At 36.1% G+C, this 19481-nt stretch overlaps 1 protein-coding gene across 1 annotated transcript in view; it reads left to right on the top strand.

The window, feature by feature from the left end:
* LOC126821486 (AT-rich interactive domain-containing protein 4B) overlaps positions 1-19481 on the top strand; it is a 338016-nt gene that overhangs the window by 230428 nt on the left and 88107 nt on the right. The window contains exons 18-19 of the mRNA XM_056101477.1: positions 9726-9897; positions 14490-14552. Of these exons, the coding sequence (XP_055957452.1) occupies positions 9726-9897; positions 14490-14552 (235 nt within the window). The remainder of the gene's footprint in view (positions 1-9725; positions 9898-14489; positions 14553-19481) is intronic.

The raw sequence follows: 19481 nt of genomic DNA, 5'->3' as shown, positions 1-19481 counted from the left end.
TTAGACCAAAACTGCCAGACAAAATGGCTGCCCTTTGTACGCGAATAGTGTAAATAAATGGTATATCAAGGTTGTGGACTCTCCAGAGCAGTGATGGGATTCCAAATTTTTCTTGTCGGACATCCCCCCCCCCCCGGAAAATAAAGGGGCATAACTCTTATTATTTAAACATGCAGTATGCAAGAGCAAAATCTGCTTATTACAAGTCTTTCTTTAGGTCTGAAATGTTATCTAAATTATCAATTAGACATTAATTAACTTATCCAGACCATAATAAACTCTCGATGTCAAGGCTAGCCTTCGATGTTGGCTGGATTAGATTCCTATATGCCGCTTAACGGCCATTGATAATTAAATCAAAACAGTGGATAATCGAGACTATGCTGTTTATATTAATGATTTTAGTAATTATGACCGAGACTATGCAAAAATGTTCTTGGCTCATAGTGGATCAATTTGACTGAAATTTTCAGCAAATTACCTTTACACTATCTAATTTTTAACTATTATAGCGAGAACTGCCATCTCTTTATCTTATCTCCCATAATGTATCTTTAAGCAGGCGTTTTCAAACCACAATTAAGAATCATGTGTCAACAAAATATTCAAATTCATACAAAATTATGTGACATCGTAGTACCATAGAATGGAAGTGTGCCGACTACTGCCGATCCGTACCTGTTTCAAATTCCTCCAAAATTACTGTATTTTTCGGGTCATAAATCGATACATTTTTCAGCAGAAGACCGGCTTTCGTCTTATAATCTGTTTCGACTGATATACGAAAGGTAAAAAAAAAGACATCCCGAAATTTATTTGACAGTAAACGTCGCTCTACCACAATGAGCGAGTGACACCAAGTGCGAAATAATCGTATTCGATCCTAGCATACCCTATCGTCTAAAACAATTAACTACTTACATTATTCCAATCGAAATATTCGTCAACATTCCTTAGCGTGTGTTTTATTTATTTAAAAACATAAACCCCATAGATCCAAGAATATGCAATCAAAATAGAATCTGTTCTCCGTCATCAGACGTATGAGATTCGGCACATTCACATTTCTTAATTTCATGTTTCTCGCAAGATTTCTACTTTCATTTCAGTTATTGTACTATTACTTCGGCTTTCACCTAAGAAATATCACAGACAGGTTATCGGATACAATGTATATTGATTTGGGGTGTTATATGCTATATTAGGCTATGTGTATGTGACTAATTCCATCGAGTTGTCAGCCAACATCAAGGAGATTGAAATGTCCGACAATGGAGAAATCACGGATTAATCACGTAGATTAAGTTTATAATCACTCTTATTGGATTGATACAAGTCCGACAAAGGAGAAGCAATGACTTCTGTTTAGGATTGGATTGATGAATTGTCCGACAAAGGATTAAGTCTGTTAATCATGGCAGATTAAGTAGTTTGGAAAACAGCGTCGGACATGTCCGGAATATATGGGCGAAATCCCATCACTGGTCCAGAGGTCACAATTTTAATCCGATTGAAATATGGTCGTATATTGTCGTTGTGTCCATCTGTCGGTCCGAAGTGCATAATTGCTTGTGGACGCTCTAGAGGCTAAAGTTATAATCCGATTGACTTTAAATTTATACACAGTGTTTAAGGTCATGAGACGAAGAAGCCTATTGATCTCTTTGAAAAATCTTTGTGGACACTCTAGCTAGAGGTCACAACTTTTATCACTGTTACACCCTATGTATGTAATACCAAGGTTGTGGACCCTCTAGAAGTCACAATATTTGTCTGATTTTGATGAAACTTAAAATATATCTTTATTTCCCAAAGATCTCAATCCATTTCAATATTCGCACATTCAGGCCATAACTTCTTGGAATATGGCCCCAGATTGTACAAAAGATCGTGCCTATTTTTTTAGCTTGTTCCCTATCCATCTCGAGCAAAATGTGGGCGTATATATATATTGCCTTCATCCATCTGTCATCCGCAATTTCTTGTGAACGCACTATTATCTAATCTTTTTATACGCCTTCATTTTCATGTGGACAAATATTGTCGTCGCCCTTGTCCAGACGTCCGTCCGCCCACAATTGTTTGTGAACAGTCTACAGGTCACAATTTTTATCCGATTTCAATGAAACTTGAAATATAGGCTTATCACCCTAAGATCTCAGTTCCTTTTGATATTGGCATGTATCTGACTGTAACTTCATGGATTATGGCCCCTGATTGTACAAAAAATCACATTTTTAGCTTGTGAACACTGTAGATGTCACAATTTTTGTCCGATTTGGTTTAAACTTGAAATGTATGCTTATATTCCAAAGATTTTGGTTCCTTTCGATATACGTGCATATGGGAACGTAAATTCCTGAATTATGGCCCCTGATTGTACGAAAAATCGCGTTCTTAGCTTGTGGACAAGGTCATAATTTTTATCCGATTTAAAAAAACGTATTTATTTGCTATTCTGTCGTTTAATATGTTTTTTATTTAAGATTTCAAAAGTGCCTACGACGAATATCGTAATAAATGCACTCCTTTCGTAACGAAACATCCACAACACATACGGCATACTATTCACATGATAGTGTTATACTAAAGAACAATCTATACATTAGTAGTCTGTTGTGTATATTACTACTTTGGTGAGATTAACTCAGTTAATCTCATCAATTAATTAGCACCTTAGTGCCAGCTAGTGGTCAGGAGATTAAGATTGTTGATTGGATAATCATCAAAGAAGCCGCCACAGAAGTATGTGTGTTCATTTAACACGTGAATTAAAATAAGATTTTGCGTGTACGATAGGTCTATTATTATTTTCAAGTACCGTGACGTTATCAAAATATGAGTCCCTATAGAAATGTCAATTTCATAGTCAAGAAATGCTTACGTTCACTTTCGTGCATTTGGCTTTGATGTAAATATCAACATTATTCAGAGGATACTCAATGGCAGACTCGAGAATCGTCGCATTTCGGCTAGTTGGTTGTTCTCATTTTTTCGACCCATGGTTATAAGAGAATTTTAAACAATAATATTCCAGATGCATTCCTTACTTTGCATGCCGTATGAAGAAGCGACAGTAAACGGAATTCAGCTATCAATAAAATTCTCTTCGAAAAGAAAATTATTGGCCATTTTGTTTAAGGCCTATAGATTATTTTTTTAAAGATGATATGAGATATCAAATAATGACCACTTGGATTAATTATTCGGAATAAATAATGAGTTGTCGACGACTATATCATTGACCCGTGACAGTTGATTAGTAATAGTATTACTCAATGACAAACACCTGCTCGTCAATTAATTTACATCATCAGCCACGTGGTTTCGATTAACACTCAACAGCAATCTATGTAAAGTGGGGTAACTTTGACACATCTTTGATCTTACTGAAGATAAAAGTTACAAAATTTTGGTACCTAATACTTCTGATTATTAAATGTATGGAATAGATACCTGTAAACTACTCCCATGCATTTAATCTATTTATTTCACTGCATTAATGAAAAAAAATGTCATTCATCATTTGATGCTTACATGTCAAAGTTACCCCATGGTCGGGGTAACTTTGACAGTTTTTGTTTTAAATGTCAAAATTCAGGGAGTGATCTGTTCTATGACTGGAACAATTAGGAATAATGAATTTCACCCATTTCTGCATCAATGTACATTGGCATTCTTTATTATTGGCTATGACCTTGATAAAATGATACAACAAACTCATATCATCGACTGATTCAGAATCATCCATTATTACAACAATATGATTATCTCTTTTACACCCATCCATCATGCACTTTATTCATTCCTCAACCTTTTTTATTTTATTTTTTAGAGAACTCCATTCTTTGAAAAGCAGAATGTAGAATAAATGCTTTTAAATGCCTAAACCAAATATTTATCGATAATGTCTTGCACACGGTGTCTGGGCCAATCAGCAAACGAGTTGTGTAGACAGCATACAACAGGCGGAGTTTATTTATATTTTTGGGGGGTTTTAAAACTCGAGTGTATCCATTCAAAATCAATTCATCGACAATATTTTGATCATATTTGTAAACTAGAGATGCTCCGCTTTACAACGATGCCAATTATTATGCAAGAGGAATGACCGGTCGTCCCGCTGCGAGCAAAGAAAAATAACTAATTTCGCCGATAATTTTAAGAAATAGGACAGATTTAAGAATATGGTACTCTTACAAAACGTTCAAATACAGGTGTTTTAAAATGTTTTATTGCTATTTTGATCTTTTGTGTTGATAGATAGTATATTTATTAACTCATTTTTTGTGAAAATCTCAATTTCGATCAAAATCAAATATTTTCACTTATTTTGTCTTTATCTCATTATTGATTAACGCACATTCCTACTCATTTAGCTGCGGCCGGTCACATATGTTGTTTACATTAGTGAGATGAAGAAGCCTATTTAATTTCAATAATTTCTGTTTATAACATCTAGAGTTATGGCCCTTATTTCACTTTGTTGAACCTTGTGAACGCTCTAATGTCAAAAGTTAACATCTGATCTTTGTGAAATTTATATGCAATATTTAAATTAGGGAAACAAAGAAGCCTATTGTATTTCAGCAATTTATGTTTATTACTTTTAGGTTTATGGCCCTTGTTTCACTTTGTTTAACCTTGTGAACGCTCTAACCCCAAAAGTTATGATCCTATCTTTCTGAAATTTATATGCATTATTTGAATTAGTGAAATGAAGAAGCCTATTTAATTTCAATAATTTCCGTTTATAACATCTATAGTTATTGTCCTTGTTTCACTTTGTTGAACCTTGTGAACGCTCTAATGCCAAAAGTTAACATCCGATCCTTGTGAAATCTATATGCAATATTTAAATTAGGGAAACGAAGAATCCAGGGCATCATTTCTGTAAAACATGCAGGAGTCACAAAAAGCTCTTGCGCTTAAATTTCCGGGAGCACATAAAAACGCACCCGCAAATTTGCTCGCAAGAGCTTTTTTTTACCATCTTTTAGTCAATATTTCTATTGATTGTATCCAAATTCTAACAGACAAATACGCTCATTGAACATGCCATTGGTTGTCAAGTACTCGATTTACCGGTCTTATGCGTAAAACTGAAAACACTACCTTGGACGTTCGCGTAAATCTCTGGCTCAATGCCAAAGGCAGGAAAGGAATGTATATATATCGTGATTATCCAGACGCTTTCTATATGACCACGACAGAAATTCATAACGTTATATTTATTCAAATTTCACAATCAAAAACTCTTACAATACTAACACTGTAACATGAAAATCATTTACTTTAAAAACGATCAATCGTTTATTACTAATGTAATACTATCAGTCGATCACTAATAAATAATAATGTATCGTGAATGCAAACGTCATGGAGAGACTTGACAACCGAGCTAATAATCTTCAATCCAAATGTCTCGATACCATAAAAAAACTACTCTTCACGATTTTCGGATACAATAATATTTTATTTTACTTTTCAAGCTCGACTTTCTTGATAAAACTGTCGAAATTGTCTGAATTTTTAGCAGGAGCTATAACCTGCGCTTGTGTTTTCAAGATTACAGGCGCAGACGGGCACGAGCGCGCAAACGCCCGTCAAAGATGATGCCCTGAAAAGCCTATTGAATTTCAGCAATTCCCGTTTATTACTTTTAGAGTTATGGCCCTTGTTTCACTTTGTTTAACCTTGTGAACGCTCTAACCCCAAAAGTTATCATCCTATCTTTCTGAAACTTATATGCATTATTTAAATTAGTGAAATGAAGAAGCCTATTTAATTTCAATAATTTCTGTGTATTACATCTAGAGTTATGGCCCTTGTTTCACTTTATTGAACCTTGTGAATGCTCTAATGGCAAAAGTTAACATCCGATCTTTGTGAAATTTATATGCAATATTACTTTTAGAGTTATGGCCCCTGTTTCACTTTGTTTAACCTTTCGAACGTTCGAACCCCAAAAGTTATCATCCTATCTTTCTGAAATTTATATGCATTATTTAAATTAGTGAAATGAAGAAGCCTATTGAATTTCAGCAATTTCTGTGTATTACATCTTGAGTTATGGCCCTTGTTTCACTTTATTGAACCTTGTGAACTCTCTAATGCCAAAAGTTAACATCCGATCTTTGTAAAATTTGTAGAGCGGGCGATTCCAAAAACCATGACTAAACCAAAACTTTTCAATAAACCATAGTATAATGACGATTGCAAATCCGCTCTAAAAGAGCATAATCGTATCATGAGACAATTAAAGAACCATCCTTCCATGGAGAATATTGCGGCATACCAGATTGTCCGGGCGAAGGCCCGTAGAACCATACGTCAAGCAAAGAAGTCTTCATGGCAAGGTAACGTCTCTAGGATCAATTCCCGTACAACATCCAAATCGGTATGGGATAGGATTCGTAGGATTAAAGGTAAAAGTAGTGCATTATCAGTTAACCATCTAAATGTTGATAATACCAGCTTAACAACATTTCCTGATATTGCTAATTCTCTGGCCAGTAGTTTCTCATTCAATTCATCATCCAATTTCTCCTCTGATGCCTTTCGGGGCATTAAAGCACAAAAGGAGAAAAGGCAGCTTAATTTCAAGTCCTGCAATGATGAATGCTGCAATGGAAATTTCTCTGTTGCTGAGCTCCGGGATTCATTAAAGCGAGCTCGTGACACTGCAACTGGTCCCGATGAAATTCATTACCAAATTCTTAAACATTTACCTTTTCCAACTCTCTTAATTTTATTAGATCTTTTTAATGGGTTGATGGGAATTTCCCCCCCTCGTGGCATGAACCTACAATAATTCCCATCCCTAAAATTAAACAACTATTGTCCGATCACTTTAACTAGTAGTATTTGCAAAACCATGGAGAGATTGATCAATCGAAGGCTTGTTTGGTACCTTGAGTTCGACAACCTCATTTACAGACCTCCAATGTGGATTTCGATCCCAAAGGAGCACTCTTGATCATCTCATTCGATTTGAAACGTTCGTCAGGGACGCTTTCATCCAGAAGCAACATTTAGTTGCAATATTTTTCAATCTGGAGAAAGCATGTGGAAATATGGTATCATGCGCGACCTCCATAACCTTGGCCTACGAGGTCGCTTACCTATCTTCATTAAAAATTTCCTGGAAGATAGGTCATTTAAGGTACGCCTGGGATTAATATTCTCTGACCCATTTCCTCAGGAAATGGGAGTTCCTCAGGGAAGCATATTGTCTCCAACACTCTTTGCAATAAAAATTAATACCATCCCAGCGTGCCTTGAACCAGGTACAACCGGCGCTCTATATGTTGATGACTTTCAGATGTGCTATGGTTCTACAGACATGTGGATAATCAAACGCAAGTTGCAGCTTTGTTTGAATTCACAACCAGGGACTTAGAATCCGTTTAGGAGCATTTCGTACATCTCCAGTGGACAGTTTATACGTCGAGGCGCATGAGCCCTCACTGCACAACAGACGCGATAAACTGGCCCTACAGTATGCTACGAAAATAGCATCTTTACCAAATCATATTTCATTTAACACCATATTTAGACCATATCATGAGCATCTATATCTGCTTAAGACTAAAGTTATTCCAGTATTGCGAATACCCCTTTCTTTAGGACTCCACCGTGGGCTATATCTCCCCCAAAGATTGATTTCGATTTTACACAACATAAAAAGAGAGATACTAGCTCCACGATGTTTCAGTCTCTCTTTTAGAGAGCTAAGGTCTAAATATGGTGATTATGCTCCAATATATACAGATGGTTCGAAAGATGGTGATCGGGTAGCTTCGGCTACCGTGCACCATCTGTCCGCCTTCCACCTGCTGCTTCCATCTTTACAGCTGAACTCCAGGCCATTCTTCAGGCTTTGGAGTTCATTCAATCAACATCTGATTTAATCTGATTCTTTGTCTTCACTACAAGCAATAAATAATAAACAGCTTGAACACCCATTAGTAGCAGACATTTATGGTCTGTTACTATCAACGAGTTCATCAGCAAGGACATTGTCCTTTGCTGGCTCCTCAAGTCACATGAATATAAAGGGAATGATCAAGCAGATTTGACTGCCAAGTCTGCCTTAGATCTTCCCTTTTTCGAATTTTTAACGCCATACACGGATTTTAAATCCTGTATAAATAATTTTATTTATGACCGCTGGCAACGGTCTTGGGATCTTGCAGGCACAAACAAACTTCATCACATAAAGCCTCTCCTTGGAGAATGGCCAAGCTCCTACAGGTCTAACAGGAGAGATGAAGTTGTTTTGTGTCGCTCTCCCATTGGTCATACTTTTTTAACGCATATTTTCATTTTAAAGCGAGAGCCTCAACCAGAATGTGAACACTGTCATGTTCCTTTGACAGTTAAGCACATTTTGATTGAGTGCAAGCATCTCAAAGATACAAGATTACGGCATTACCGTTGCCAATCACTTCACAGTTGTTTGCCCAACCGGGTCTATATTGTAATGCGCTAGATTTTTTAAAGGAGACAAAATTTTTATCGGAAATTTTAATTGTATATATCTGATTTTCCCATTCATGTTTTAAATATATATACATAAAGTTTATATTTATTTTTATTTGGTATTTACTGCGATATTTGTTTTTATTTATGTATATATAATATTGTGATTATTTATTTCTAGTTTGTCTCGAGAAACCTCACTATATGTTTGGCGCAATATAGCCTGGTTGAAGCTGACGTGCCATTAAACAACATTTCATTCATTCATTCATTAGCCCAGACGGAGCAAAACTATAGGACATTAAACCCCATTTCATTTCATTTCCAAAGACCATTAAAATTTAATTATATCTCTTGGATTTTGAGAATTTGATTTTCTAAGACCTGATATGGGTGAAAAATAGAGTACGGAAAAATGCAAGTTAAAAGTTTGATGAACGGTTTGGTTGTTGTGGGCAACCGGAATTTGCGAAAGACGAATGACCCTATAATCTTTAAAGGCCCATATCTCAGCTACTAATGGACCAATCACAATGAAATTGGTATCAATGAACCAGGAATTGCCCAGGGATTCCAAAAATGATGACATTGAAGATAAAAATTTGTGGAAAAACAAAAAAAAATTACATCTCCAATTTTTTCACAAGACGAAGAATCCTATTGATTTTCAACAATTGCCGATAATTACTGTCAGAGTTATGACACTTGATCACTTTGAGACCAACATGTTAAAAGTTTCATTTACTAAACGTTAGCATGGGGCAGAACTTTATAAAAACCAAACAAATTCTAATGGTTTTCTGATAATTACTTAATGAGTTGTTACTCTTAATCAGGATCTAGTGTATTATAAATTTTTCATTACTGGAAAAAGTAAAAATATGCGACAACTCTTGTTGACTGCCTGGATGATTTAGCTGCTGTGGGCGTATGTTTTGTTACCTGGCAACCTATCTTTGGAAATTTCGGTTGCATATAGCAACCAAACCGTTCATCAGATTTCGTTAAAATTTGGGAAATCAGGGGTGCCACCCCACATAAACATGTACATAAAATTTCATGAAAATCCTAGGAGGTGGGGTTAAAATTTTAAATTTTGGGGGGTGATCTGACACAGAATGACCCAAGCTCTTGGGGTCAAAGTTAATATCTGATTGACTTTAAACTTGTACTCTGTGTTAATTAAGGTCATGAGACAAGTATTATGTTAGCCTTATAAATTGCTTTTTCGCATATTTCAGCAACAGTTAAATAATCAAATACAAAAAAAAAGGGGACGTCCTACTACAAGTACTGCTATTTCTCAGGAGTTCAGAATTCCACAAGCTAAACCATCAGTTTCTGCAGGTCAAGGTAAAGGTCGCCCAACAAGGTCGAATAGTGTTGAACTGAAGACTGCTGAAATTTTGCCTTGTGAGTATATTAGAGCTGCATAATATAATAGAACTTTCCAAAGCATGATGCTGGATTTGAGTGCTATGAGACGAAGTCTAATCGTGAGACAAAGAATCATACAATTACTTTCAGAGTTATTTCCTGTATTTATTACTTATACGCCCACATTCTGTGTGGGCATATTATGTCGTCACCACCATGTACCTCGTTCTGTCTGTCAACAATTGGAAGGAAAGCTGTCTAGTCGTTTGGATGGAACGAAAAACCGAGGTCCCGTGTACACATTGGCGTGCACGTAAAAGATCCCTTGGCAGTTGGAATTCAATATAAGAGTAGGCCGTAGTGCCGCTGTCCGGGCAAAATTTCCCTCATAGCACACTGTATGGCAAATGCCTGTCTTCATTAGCCCAGGTTAGGTGCAGAACAGTAGGACGTTAAACTCCATTTCATTCATTTCTGTCAACAATTGGCTTGTAAACGTGTGAAGCATACAATGTAACCCCTGTATCGTCTAATAAGGGGTTTATAGCGCTAAAAACTATGCATATAGTTTAATTTCAAAATATCGTTTGATATTGATAAAAATCGTTTGGAAATTACAAAAATCGTTTAATTAGTACTATAGTTTAATTTAATGGTACACCGTTTCATTTCTCTGAGAGGCGTTTAGAAATGGCCGAAGCGTTGACTTATCTAATGCGTTTATTTATTAGACGAGCAGTCCAATTTCCCGAGAAGTGTTTAAAAATCAACACCTGTTAATTTATCTACTATGTTTAACTATTAGATGAATCGTTTATTTTCCCGCGAACCGTTTATCCAATCGGTTCGTTTTTATACGCCCACATTGAAATGTGGTCGTATATTGTCGTCCCCCCCGTCCGTCAGTCCGGCTGGCTCTAGAGACTAAAGTTAATATCCGATTTACTTTAAATTTATATACAGTGTTTAAGGCCATGAGACGAAGAAGCCTATTGCTTTTCAGCGATTTCCGATAATTACTGCCAGAGTTATGGCCCTTGATCACTTCAAAAAATCTTGTGGACGCTCTAGAGGCCAAAGTTAATAGCCGATTGACTTTAGATTTATACACAGTGTTTAAGGTCATGAGTCAAAGAAGCCTATTGATTTTCAGCGATTTCGATAATTACTTCCAGAGTTCTGGCCCTTGATCACTTCAAAAATCTTGTGGACGCTCTAGAGGCCAAAGTTGATATCCAATTAACTTTAAATTTATACACAGTGTTGGTCATGAGACGAAGAATCCTATTGATTTTCAGCAATTTCCGATAATTACTACCAGAGTTATGGCCCTTGATCACTTTGAAAAATCTTGTGCACGCTCTAGAGGCTAAAGTTAATATCCGATTGACTTTAAATTTATACACAATATTTAAGGTCATGAGACGAAGAAGCCTATTGATTTTAAGCGATTTCCTATAATTACTGCCAGAGTTATGGCCCTTGATCACTTTGAAAAATCTTGTGGACACTCTAGAGGTCAAAGTTAATATCCGATTGACTTTAAATTTATACACAGTGTTTAAGGTTATGAGACGAAGATGTCTATTCATTTTCACCGATTTTCAATAATTACTTCCAGAGTTATGGCCCTTGATCACTTCAAAAATCTTGTGGATGCTCTAGAGGCCAAAGTTAATATCCGATTGACTTTAAATTTATACGCAGTGTTTACAGTCATAAGACGGAGAAGCGTATTGATTTTCAGCAATTTCCGATAATTACTGCCCTTGATCACTTTCAAAAATCTTGTAAATGCTCTTGAGGCTAAAGTTAATATCCGATTGACTTTAAATTTATACACAGTGTTTGAGGTCACGAGACAAAGAATCCTATAGATTTTCAACGATTTCCGATAATTACTGCCAAACTTATGGCCCTTGATCACTTTCAAAAAACTTGTGACGCTCTAGAGGCTAAAGTTATCATCCGATTGACTTCAGATTGATAATTACTTCATGAGTTGTTACTCTTAATCAGATTTTAGTGTATTATAAATGTTTCATTACCAAAAAAAGTAAAAAATATGCGACAACATTTGTTGACTGCCCGAACGATTTATGTGTTGTGTGCACAATGGGCCTATTGTTATTTTCAGGTACCGTAAAGGTATCAGAATCTGAATCCCTGATAGAATAGTATAAATATCAATTATATTTGTTAAGAGATACTTACAGTTACAATATACCCGTTATTAACGGTAATATAATACAAATGGCGAACAGTTTTCTTGCTTAAGAATCGTCACTATTCAACTCGTTCTTACGTTTTCGACCAGTGGTGATAATATAATTTGAAATAATGATATCCGATAGGCATGCTAGTATTTTTTACATGCCATATATGAAGTCACTGTAAACAAACTCAGCTATCAAAATATTTAATTCTCTTCACAAGGAACTGTCGGTCATTTTGATTACATGTATATTATCATTTATTTTTTTTAAAGATACATTCCCGGGTACAAACTGTGTGATTTGATGATATTTGGACTAAACACATATTCAAACTAATTAATTTATCATAATTTTGCTTCAAATCCTTTTCAAAACATTGTAATTGCCAAGGAATGCCCTGCTATAAAAATCAATCAGAAGAGGTCATTTTTGTATCACGTGACTTACCTCTTATAGCAACGGCGGCGAAAACGAAGGAGAATTCATTGTGTACACATGACGATGCTGTCTGTAATCGCTGACTATTTATTACAAATATCGGATCCTAATTAAATTCTCTGATTATCCACTGCCCGCGTCTTTTCCCGTGATTTTTATCTCAGAAAGTGTTGTACGTCTTACTCTTCATAAAGTTTATCAACATGTACACAAAGCGCTCAATGTTTGCGTGCAGCATACAATGTCACACATGCAGATATTCCTAATCATCGGGCTGTCGATGAGGGGACCCCTTACATTTTTGTCCTGTATACACTCCATGAGTGTTTTTAAGGTAATCCAGTATTTTTCTAGTAAGATTGGATATCTCTACTTTCCATACATACCAAAATTGCCATACTTTTATAGGCAATAACCACCTGATAAATACTTTTCTGGGAATCTATCTTTAAGTTAAGACGAAACGAAACATAAAATAATCACGGCTTGGATTAATCATTAGGAGTAAATTGTGACTTGACATAGGCTTTATATATATCATTGGCAATTATCAATCAATTAATCACTAAAATAAGACAACTGATTAGTATTACTCATTAACGCGAACCTGATTATCAGCCAGTTGATTAATTTATAGTATCTCGCCACTTTCATATTTTTATCGCAAATTGCGACTTTGGCGACCAACGGTGTGAGCCCTGACCATCACAGAATTAAAAACCGTCAAAAATACTGTCTTCAGAAATATATCGAAAAACCGAAGTCAGCGCTCTTTTAGTTATCAAGCACCTGTTTTATGGAATAATCTACCATTTAGTTTAAGATGTTGTACATCTCTGTATTCTTTTAAAAAACAACTTAAAACACATTTATTTAATCAGGCTTTTAACTGACTCTGTATACAATCGTTAACATGCCCATAATCTTGTTGTTTATGTGTGATTTACATTGTCACTTTGTAAAGTGCCCCTGAACATGTTATATGAAAGGGTGCACTATAAATATGCTGTAATAATAATAATAATAATAATAATATTTAACACAAATATTGAGAAAATGTCTTCCTTTTTACGTTATTTACAATATTTTATTGGTTAATGATGAATAAAATAGCAATACATGCTGATATAATCTCCAGAGTGTTCATTCCACGAAGTTAGCAAATGCCAATAAAGAGCTTTGTTTACGTCGACCCTCCGACCGAATTATTCCTGCTTCCTTTCAATTTCTTGACGAATTGTTTATACAGATGCTTTGATTTTCCAAAGGAATCATTGATTTTCAGATTTCAATAAATTATAATAAAGCAGAAATATAATTAATGCCAACTATATTGAGAGTTCCGGTAGACTGATTATCATTCAGCGGTCCGTGAACCGGAAAAAAAAATATTTGACTAAATCAATGGTCATATTTGGACATAGTACTTATGTTTTATAGTATAATTTAGTATTTTTGCATTGCATAATGCATTTTAAAGTAGGTATGCGCTTGAATGAAAAAAAAAAAAAGAGTTTGTTCGGGTAAATGAATAGCATCCAATCGTAATCATAGTTATAAAAATCATGCACGGCCAAAAGAACACAAGCTTTTTTTTAAAAAAAATTTGTGCCTCCTTCATGTAAATACTCTTAATTTAAATAAAATATCATAATTAATATACTGGAAATCAAAATTGTAATAAACAACATAGACCATTATTTTTAGCAAGTCTTCATGGCTATAATTAGATCATGGACCTTATGATTGGATCTATGTTTGTATTAGCTGATGAAATGATGTTTGTAAATTTGGTACTGTATTTATGTTAAAAACTTTTGATAATATTGACTTGAAAGCGTCAAGTGAATGAATTCCGGTGGTATTTCCAACTTTTTAAAAAAATATCTACTACTCCTATGGCTTAGCTGCTGTGGGCATATGTTTTGTTGCCTAGCAACCTATCTTTATCATTTTATCATAATTACATTTTAGTCAAATTGAGGCAAACCAGAAAAAATTCAGGAACTACAGATAACAGTGATATTCAGTTTAGAGGTACGTTTATGTATTTGGTTTCACTCATTATCAGTGGGTAACTTTTATACCTATCTAGCCACCCATCCATTGTCCACATGTGTTATATTTAACAGATTGTTTTAAAATTTAGTGTACATATGAACAGGGCCGCGGAAGCAATTCTTGATTGGGGGGGCTACCATCCTAGGTCCTTAGGCGAGGCTCAAGGGGCCGCCTAGGCCCCGGAAGCGCTTGGGGATCTAGATCGTCGGAGACACTTTCTAAGCGATTACTGGCTAAAAAAAATACTCAGCAATGAAGTGAAATTTTATTTCATTTTTAACTCCCTTAAGGGGGGTTTATACAGAGCGCGAACGCGGCTTTTCGTCCTGGAATGCTCTAGTCATTTTAAGAGGCCCCGTTCATGCAGAGCGCGAACCCGAACAAATATTGGTGCACGCGAATGACCGCCTTTATTTCTTCCCGAGCGAATTTTTCAGAAGTTCGCGCAAACTTTTTTGCAATGAACCAATCAGCGGGCACTTCCCATGACATCATTTCCACGAATAGAAACCACTAGGCCTGATCGTTCCCACTAGTGTGCAATATTCACAGTCTTCTTGTAAAAGCAGATCCGGTTTCCTCCCACTGCTAAAGACCCCTATATGCGCAAATGAATTATTGAAATAAAATTAAACCATATGTTAGTCCCGAAATGACCTAGTTGTGTCGAGTGGACGTTAAACCCCATTTCTCTCTCTCTCTGTGAATGGAGAGTGAGAGAAATGGGGTTTAACGTCCACTCGACACAGACTAGGTCATTTTGGGACTAATATATGGTTTTAATTTTATTTCAATAATTCGCTTGCGCATAGGGGTCTTTAGCAGTGCCAGTGGGAAGAAACCAGAGGACCCGGAGAAAACCCACGAGGTTGGACAGGCAACCCTACTCCTTGTCACGTACAACTGGGGATTCGAAACCACGCCAGTTGACTCAATGACAGGCCTCATGATACAGCGCGTTCGTGCTGACCATTCGGACATCCCCCCCCCCCCCAAAAAGCAGAATGGACAAGACCGAAGAAATGATCATTGAAATCGAAAGGAATGTGATTCTTCTCTGTAAAATTTCATGCACTGATATTCACCTCTTTCTCTTCCTTCGATGTTTTATGTACAAATACAGTGCCAAGATCATGTCTGTCTGATTCCACCTAAGCCATGATAGCAAATGACAAAATTTATCTCTCACAGCTAGAAAAAGACAAGCCATCACGAAAGCCGATGGACGCATTCGAGTTCACACTCTGTATAAACAGGGCTTTACCATAAAAACACAATCTATGGTGGTTTAATCCTGTGATGCTGAACTTGACAAATATATGCATAATGCATTATGAAATTTACAATGTACATGTATACTGAAAGATCTCCGGTCCTTTCGATATTGGCGTATATAGGTCCGTCACTTCCTGGATTATGGCCCCTGATTTTAGGAACCGTGGACCCAGTAGAAGAAACAGTTTTTATTTGATTGTAAAAAAAACATTCAATTATAGCAGGTCAAAGTTTTTTATTCGAAATTGGCGAAACTTGAAATATAGGTCTATCTCCCAAAGATCTCAGTTTCTTTTGAAATTGGTATGTTTGGTTCCTTTCGCATATTCGCGCATATCTGATTGTAACTTTCTGGATTATAGCCCCTGATTGTACGAAGAATAGCGTTTTTAGCTTGTGGTCCCTCTAGAGGTTACAATTTTTATCCGATTTAAAAGGCATTCGAATATATCACCGTTACACCATAATTACGGTTGAGTTCACATTTCCTGAAAATGAGACCGAACTGCCCGACAAAATGGCCGCTCCCCTAAAAGCATATAATATTGAGTTTAGATCTAAATATTAAGGCCACGTGCAGATTTTGCCAATGTCACGTGATGTTAACACGACTAGCGCAAACCCTAACCAAAGATCTAGCCCTTACCCTAACTCACCTTGCATGGCAACCGCTTGTTTCAACTGGCCATAGAATTATTTGATGGATAAGGGAAAGAGTATAAATAAAACTCTATCCCGTCGTTTTTCTAATTACCTAATATGACACAGATATAACAGACATGAGATGGACTTGAAATAGTTATCTATTCGCGACCCTCGCAACCACGGGTCTCTTAACCCTGGGAACCGTATAGAGCATAGCAGGGGTTCTTCTCCTGAAAGTCTACATTCTAGAAGTCTCACTTCTACCCACTTCTATGTTAAATTCAAGCCTTTTTGTTTTTAATAGAATAGTTACTTGCATGCAACAACCTGGAGAAAAGGGTACTTGCGGCCAAAATATTTGGGAGGCTAAAACCCCCCCTAGCCCCCCTACTCCGCCGGGCCTGATGAAGCATTAGGGTAATGAGAGGACGAACCCTATCGATTTTCAGCTCTTTGTGACCTCTTGTTCTGGAGTTACCTCTCTTTTTTGTGAACATTTTGTTAACGCGATAGAGGGTACAGTTGTCAATAAATTGTGAAATTAAGTGTGAAGCATTCGGGACATGACAGAATAAACCTTATTGATATTCAGCATTCCACTATATTCAGAAGTTTGCAACCTTTCGTTACAGAGCTCCAACCACTTTTCTGCGTAGTACAAAAACATATATGACATGAAAACATATAATGACATTAAAAACATATAATACGAAATAAAAACATATATGACATAAAAAAACATATATGACATAAAAGATATATAATATGACATAAAAACATATAATATATGAAATAAGAACATATATGACATAAAAACAACCCGAGCTGTGAATTTATGAGACCAAGTTTTTCTAGACCAGTTTTTTTGCGTAGATTACGAATCTGGGTGGTGATCAGGTGTTTGAGGGGGCGTTTTCGAGATATGTGGGGTCCAATGTCTACAATTTGGGAGAAATGTCATTATGTTGATATAAATGATGATCATGTTATATATTACTAAAACATAAATTTCTAGGACTGTCCATCTCTAAAGAAGTGTATATGATGCCCCTGGACAACTGTTTTGATTTGTGGGGAGGTGGGGTGGGGTAGCAGGTGTGCGTGTATGGGGGGGGGTAAAATTGGCGGGAAATCAGTTCATATTGATTTAAATGATGATTTTCTTAGAGCTTGGTAAAACATTACTTTGTATAAGCCCACATTGAAATGTGGACGTATATTGCCGTTGCCGCCGTCCGCCCGTCTGTCGCCGTCCGTCCGTCTGTCGCCGGCCGTCCATCGATCACAATTTCTTGTGAACACTCTAACACCAAAAGTTATCATCCAATTGTTTTAAAATTGATATATGTTGTTTACATTAGTGGGATGAAAAGCCTATTTAATTTCAATAATTTCCGTTTATAACTTTGTTGAACCTTGTGAACTCTCTAATGCCAAAAGTTAACATACGATCGTTGTGAAATTTATATGCAATATTTAAATTAGGGAAACAAAGAAGCCTATTGAATTTCAGCAATTTCCGTGTATTACTTTTAGAGTTATGGCCCTTGTGAACTTTTAGAGTTATGGCCCTTGTGAACGCTCTAACGCCAAAAGTTATCATCCGATCTTTCTGAAATTTATATGCATTATTTAGATTACTGAAACGAAGAAGTCTTTTGAATTTCGGCAATTTCCGTTTAATACGTCTAGAGTTATGACCCTTGTTTCACTTTATTCATCTTTGTGAACGCTCTAACGTCAAAAGTTATAATCCGATCTTTCTGAAATTTATATGCATTATTTAGATTGCTGAAACAAAGAAGCCTATTGAATTTCAGCAATTCCTGTTTATTACGTCAAGAGTTATGGCCCTTGTTTCACTTTTATTAGGGTTTCACACTGCGTAGTTTGTGTGAAACACTATTGTTTTTGTTAAGATTATTAAGCTTTCATATTATTATTATTATTATTATTATTATTGTTCGATTTATATAGCGCTCCATTACACATGAGTGTTTCTAAGCGCATTCACAACAAAACAGTTCAAAAACATTTTTGAAATAAGTATGTTTTTAAGTTAGTCTTAAAGCTCTGGATGGAAGAGGACTCTCTAAGAGTTTTTGGAAGATCATTCCACATTTTAGCTGCTCTGACGGAGAAAGCATATTCACCAGAACGCTTATTATATTTGGGGATCCTCAATATGCTACGATCACTTGAAGAACGAAGGTTGGATCGCCGGGGAGTATAGAAATCAAAGAGTTCTTTTAAATAACTGGGTGCGGTGTCAGAATAAATTGATTTAAACACATTCACAAGAGCTTTAAATTGAACCCTCACTCGAACTGGAAGCCAATAGAGTTTCTGGAACTGATATATGATCAAATTTTCGTGTTTTAGTTATAAGACGTGCAGCATTGCTTTGCGCTATTTGTAGTCTGTTTAAAGCTGTTTCTGGTGCTCCTAATAGAAGAGAATTTGCATAGTCCATGTGCGATGTTACTAATGCTCTAAAACACTCTGCCAAGCATCAGTATTAAGATTAGAGCGTATTCTCGAAATAGCTCTCATTTGATGATGCATTTTCCGTATGATACTATTGATTTGGGGAACTGGGGACATAAATTCATCAGTAACATAGCTCAGATTTTTAGCCTGCTTCTTGGGAGATATAGAGCAATCACCGATCTGAATGGAATCCGCTTTAAACAATTTACTGGATTGTGATTTTGATGATATGATAAGAAATTCGGATTTGTCATCGTTAAGTTTTAGCCTATTTCTGGTCATCCATCCTCGAATGTCATTAAGACAAGACTCAAGTCTACTGATAGAATCCTTGGAAGCAAGATAGTTGTTGTGTTGAAAATAGTCATATATTTGGGTGTCATCAGCAAAGCTGTGGTTTTGTACCCCATGTCTTCCTATGATTTGACCAATCGGAAGAATGTATAGAAGAAAAAGTAGAGGTCCCAATACAGATCCTTGTGGAACACCTATCCT

The sequence above is a fragment of the Patella vulgata genome, chromosome 5 (assembly GCF_932274485.2).
Source record: "Patella vulgata chromosome 5, xgPatVulg1.2, whole genome shotgun sequence".
NCBI classification, from domain to species: Eukaryota; Metazoa; Mollusca; class Gastropoda; family Patellidae; genus Patella; species Patella vulgata.
Note: the sequence above shows the minus strand (reverse complement) of the source record. Positions and strands in the feature narration are given on the sequence as shown.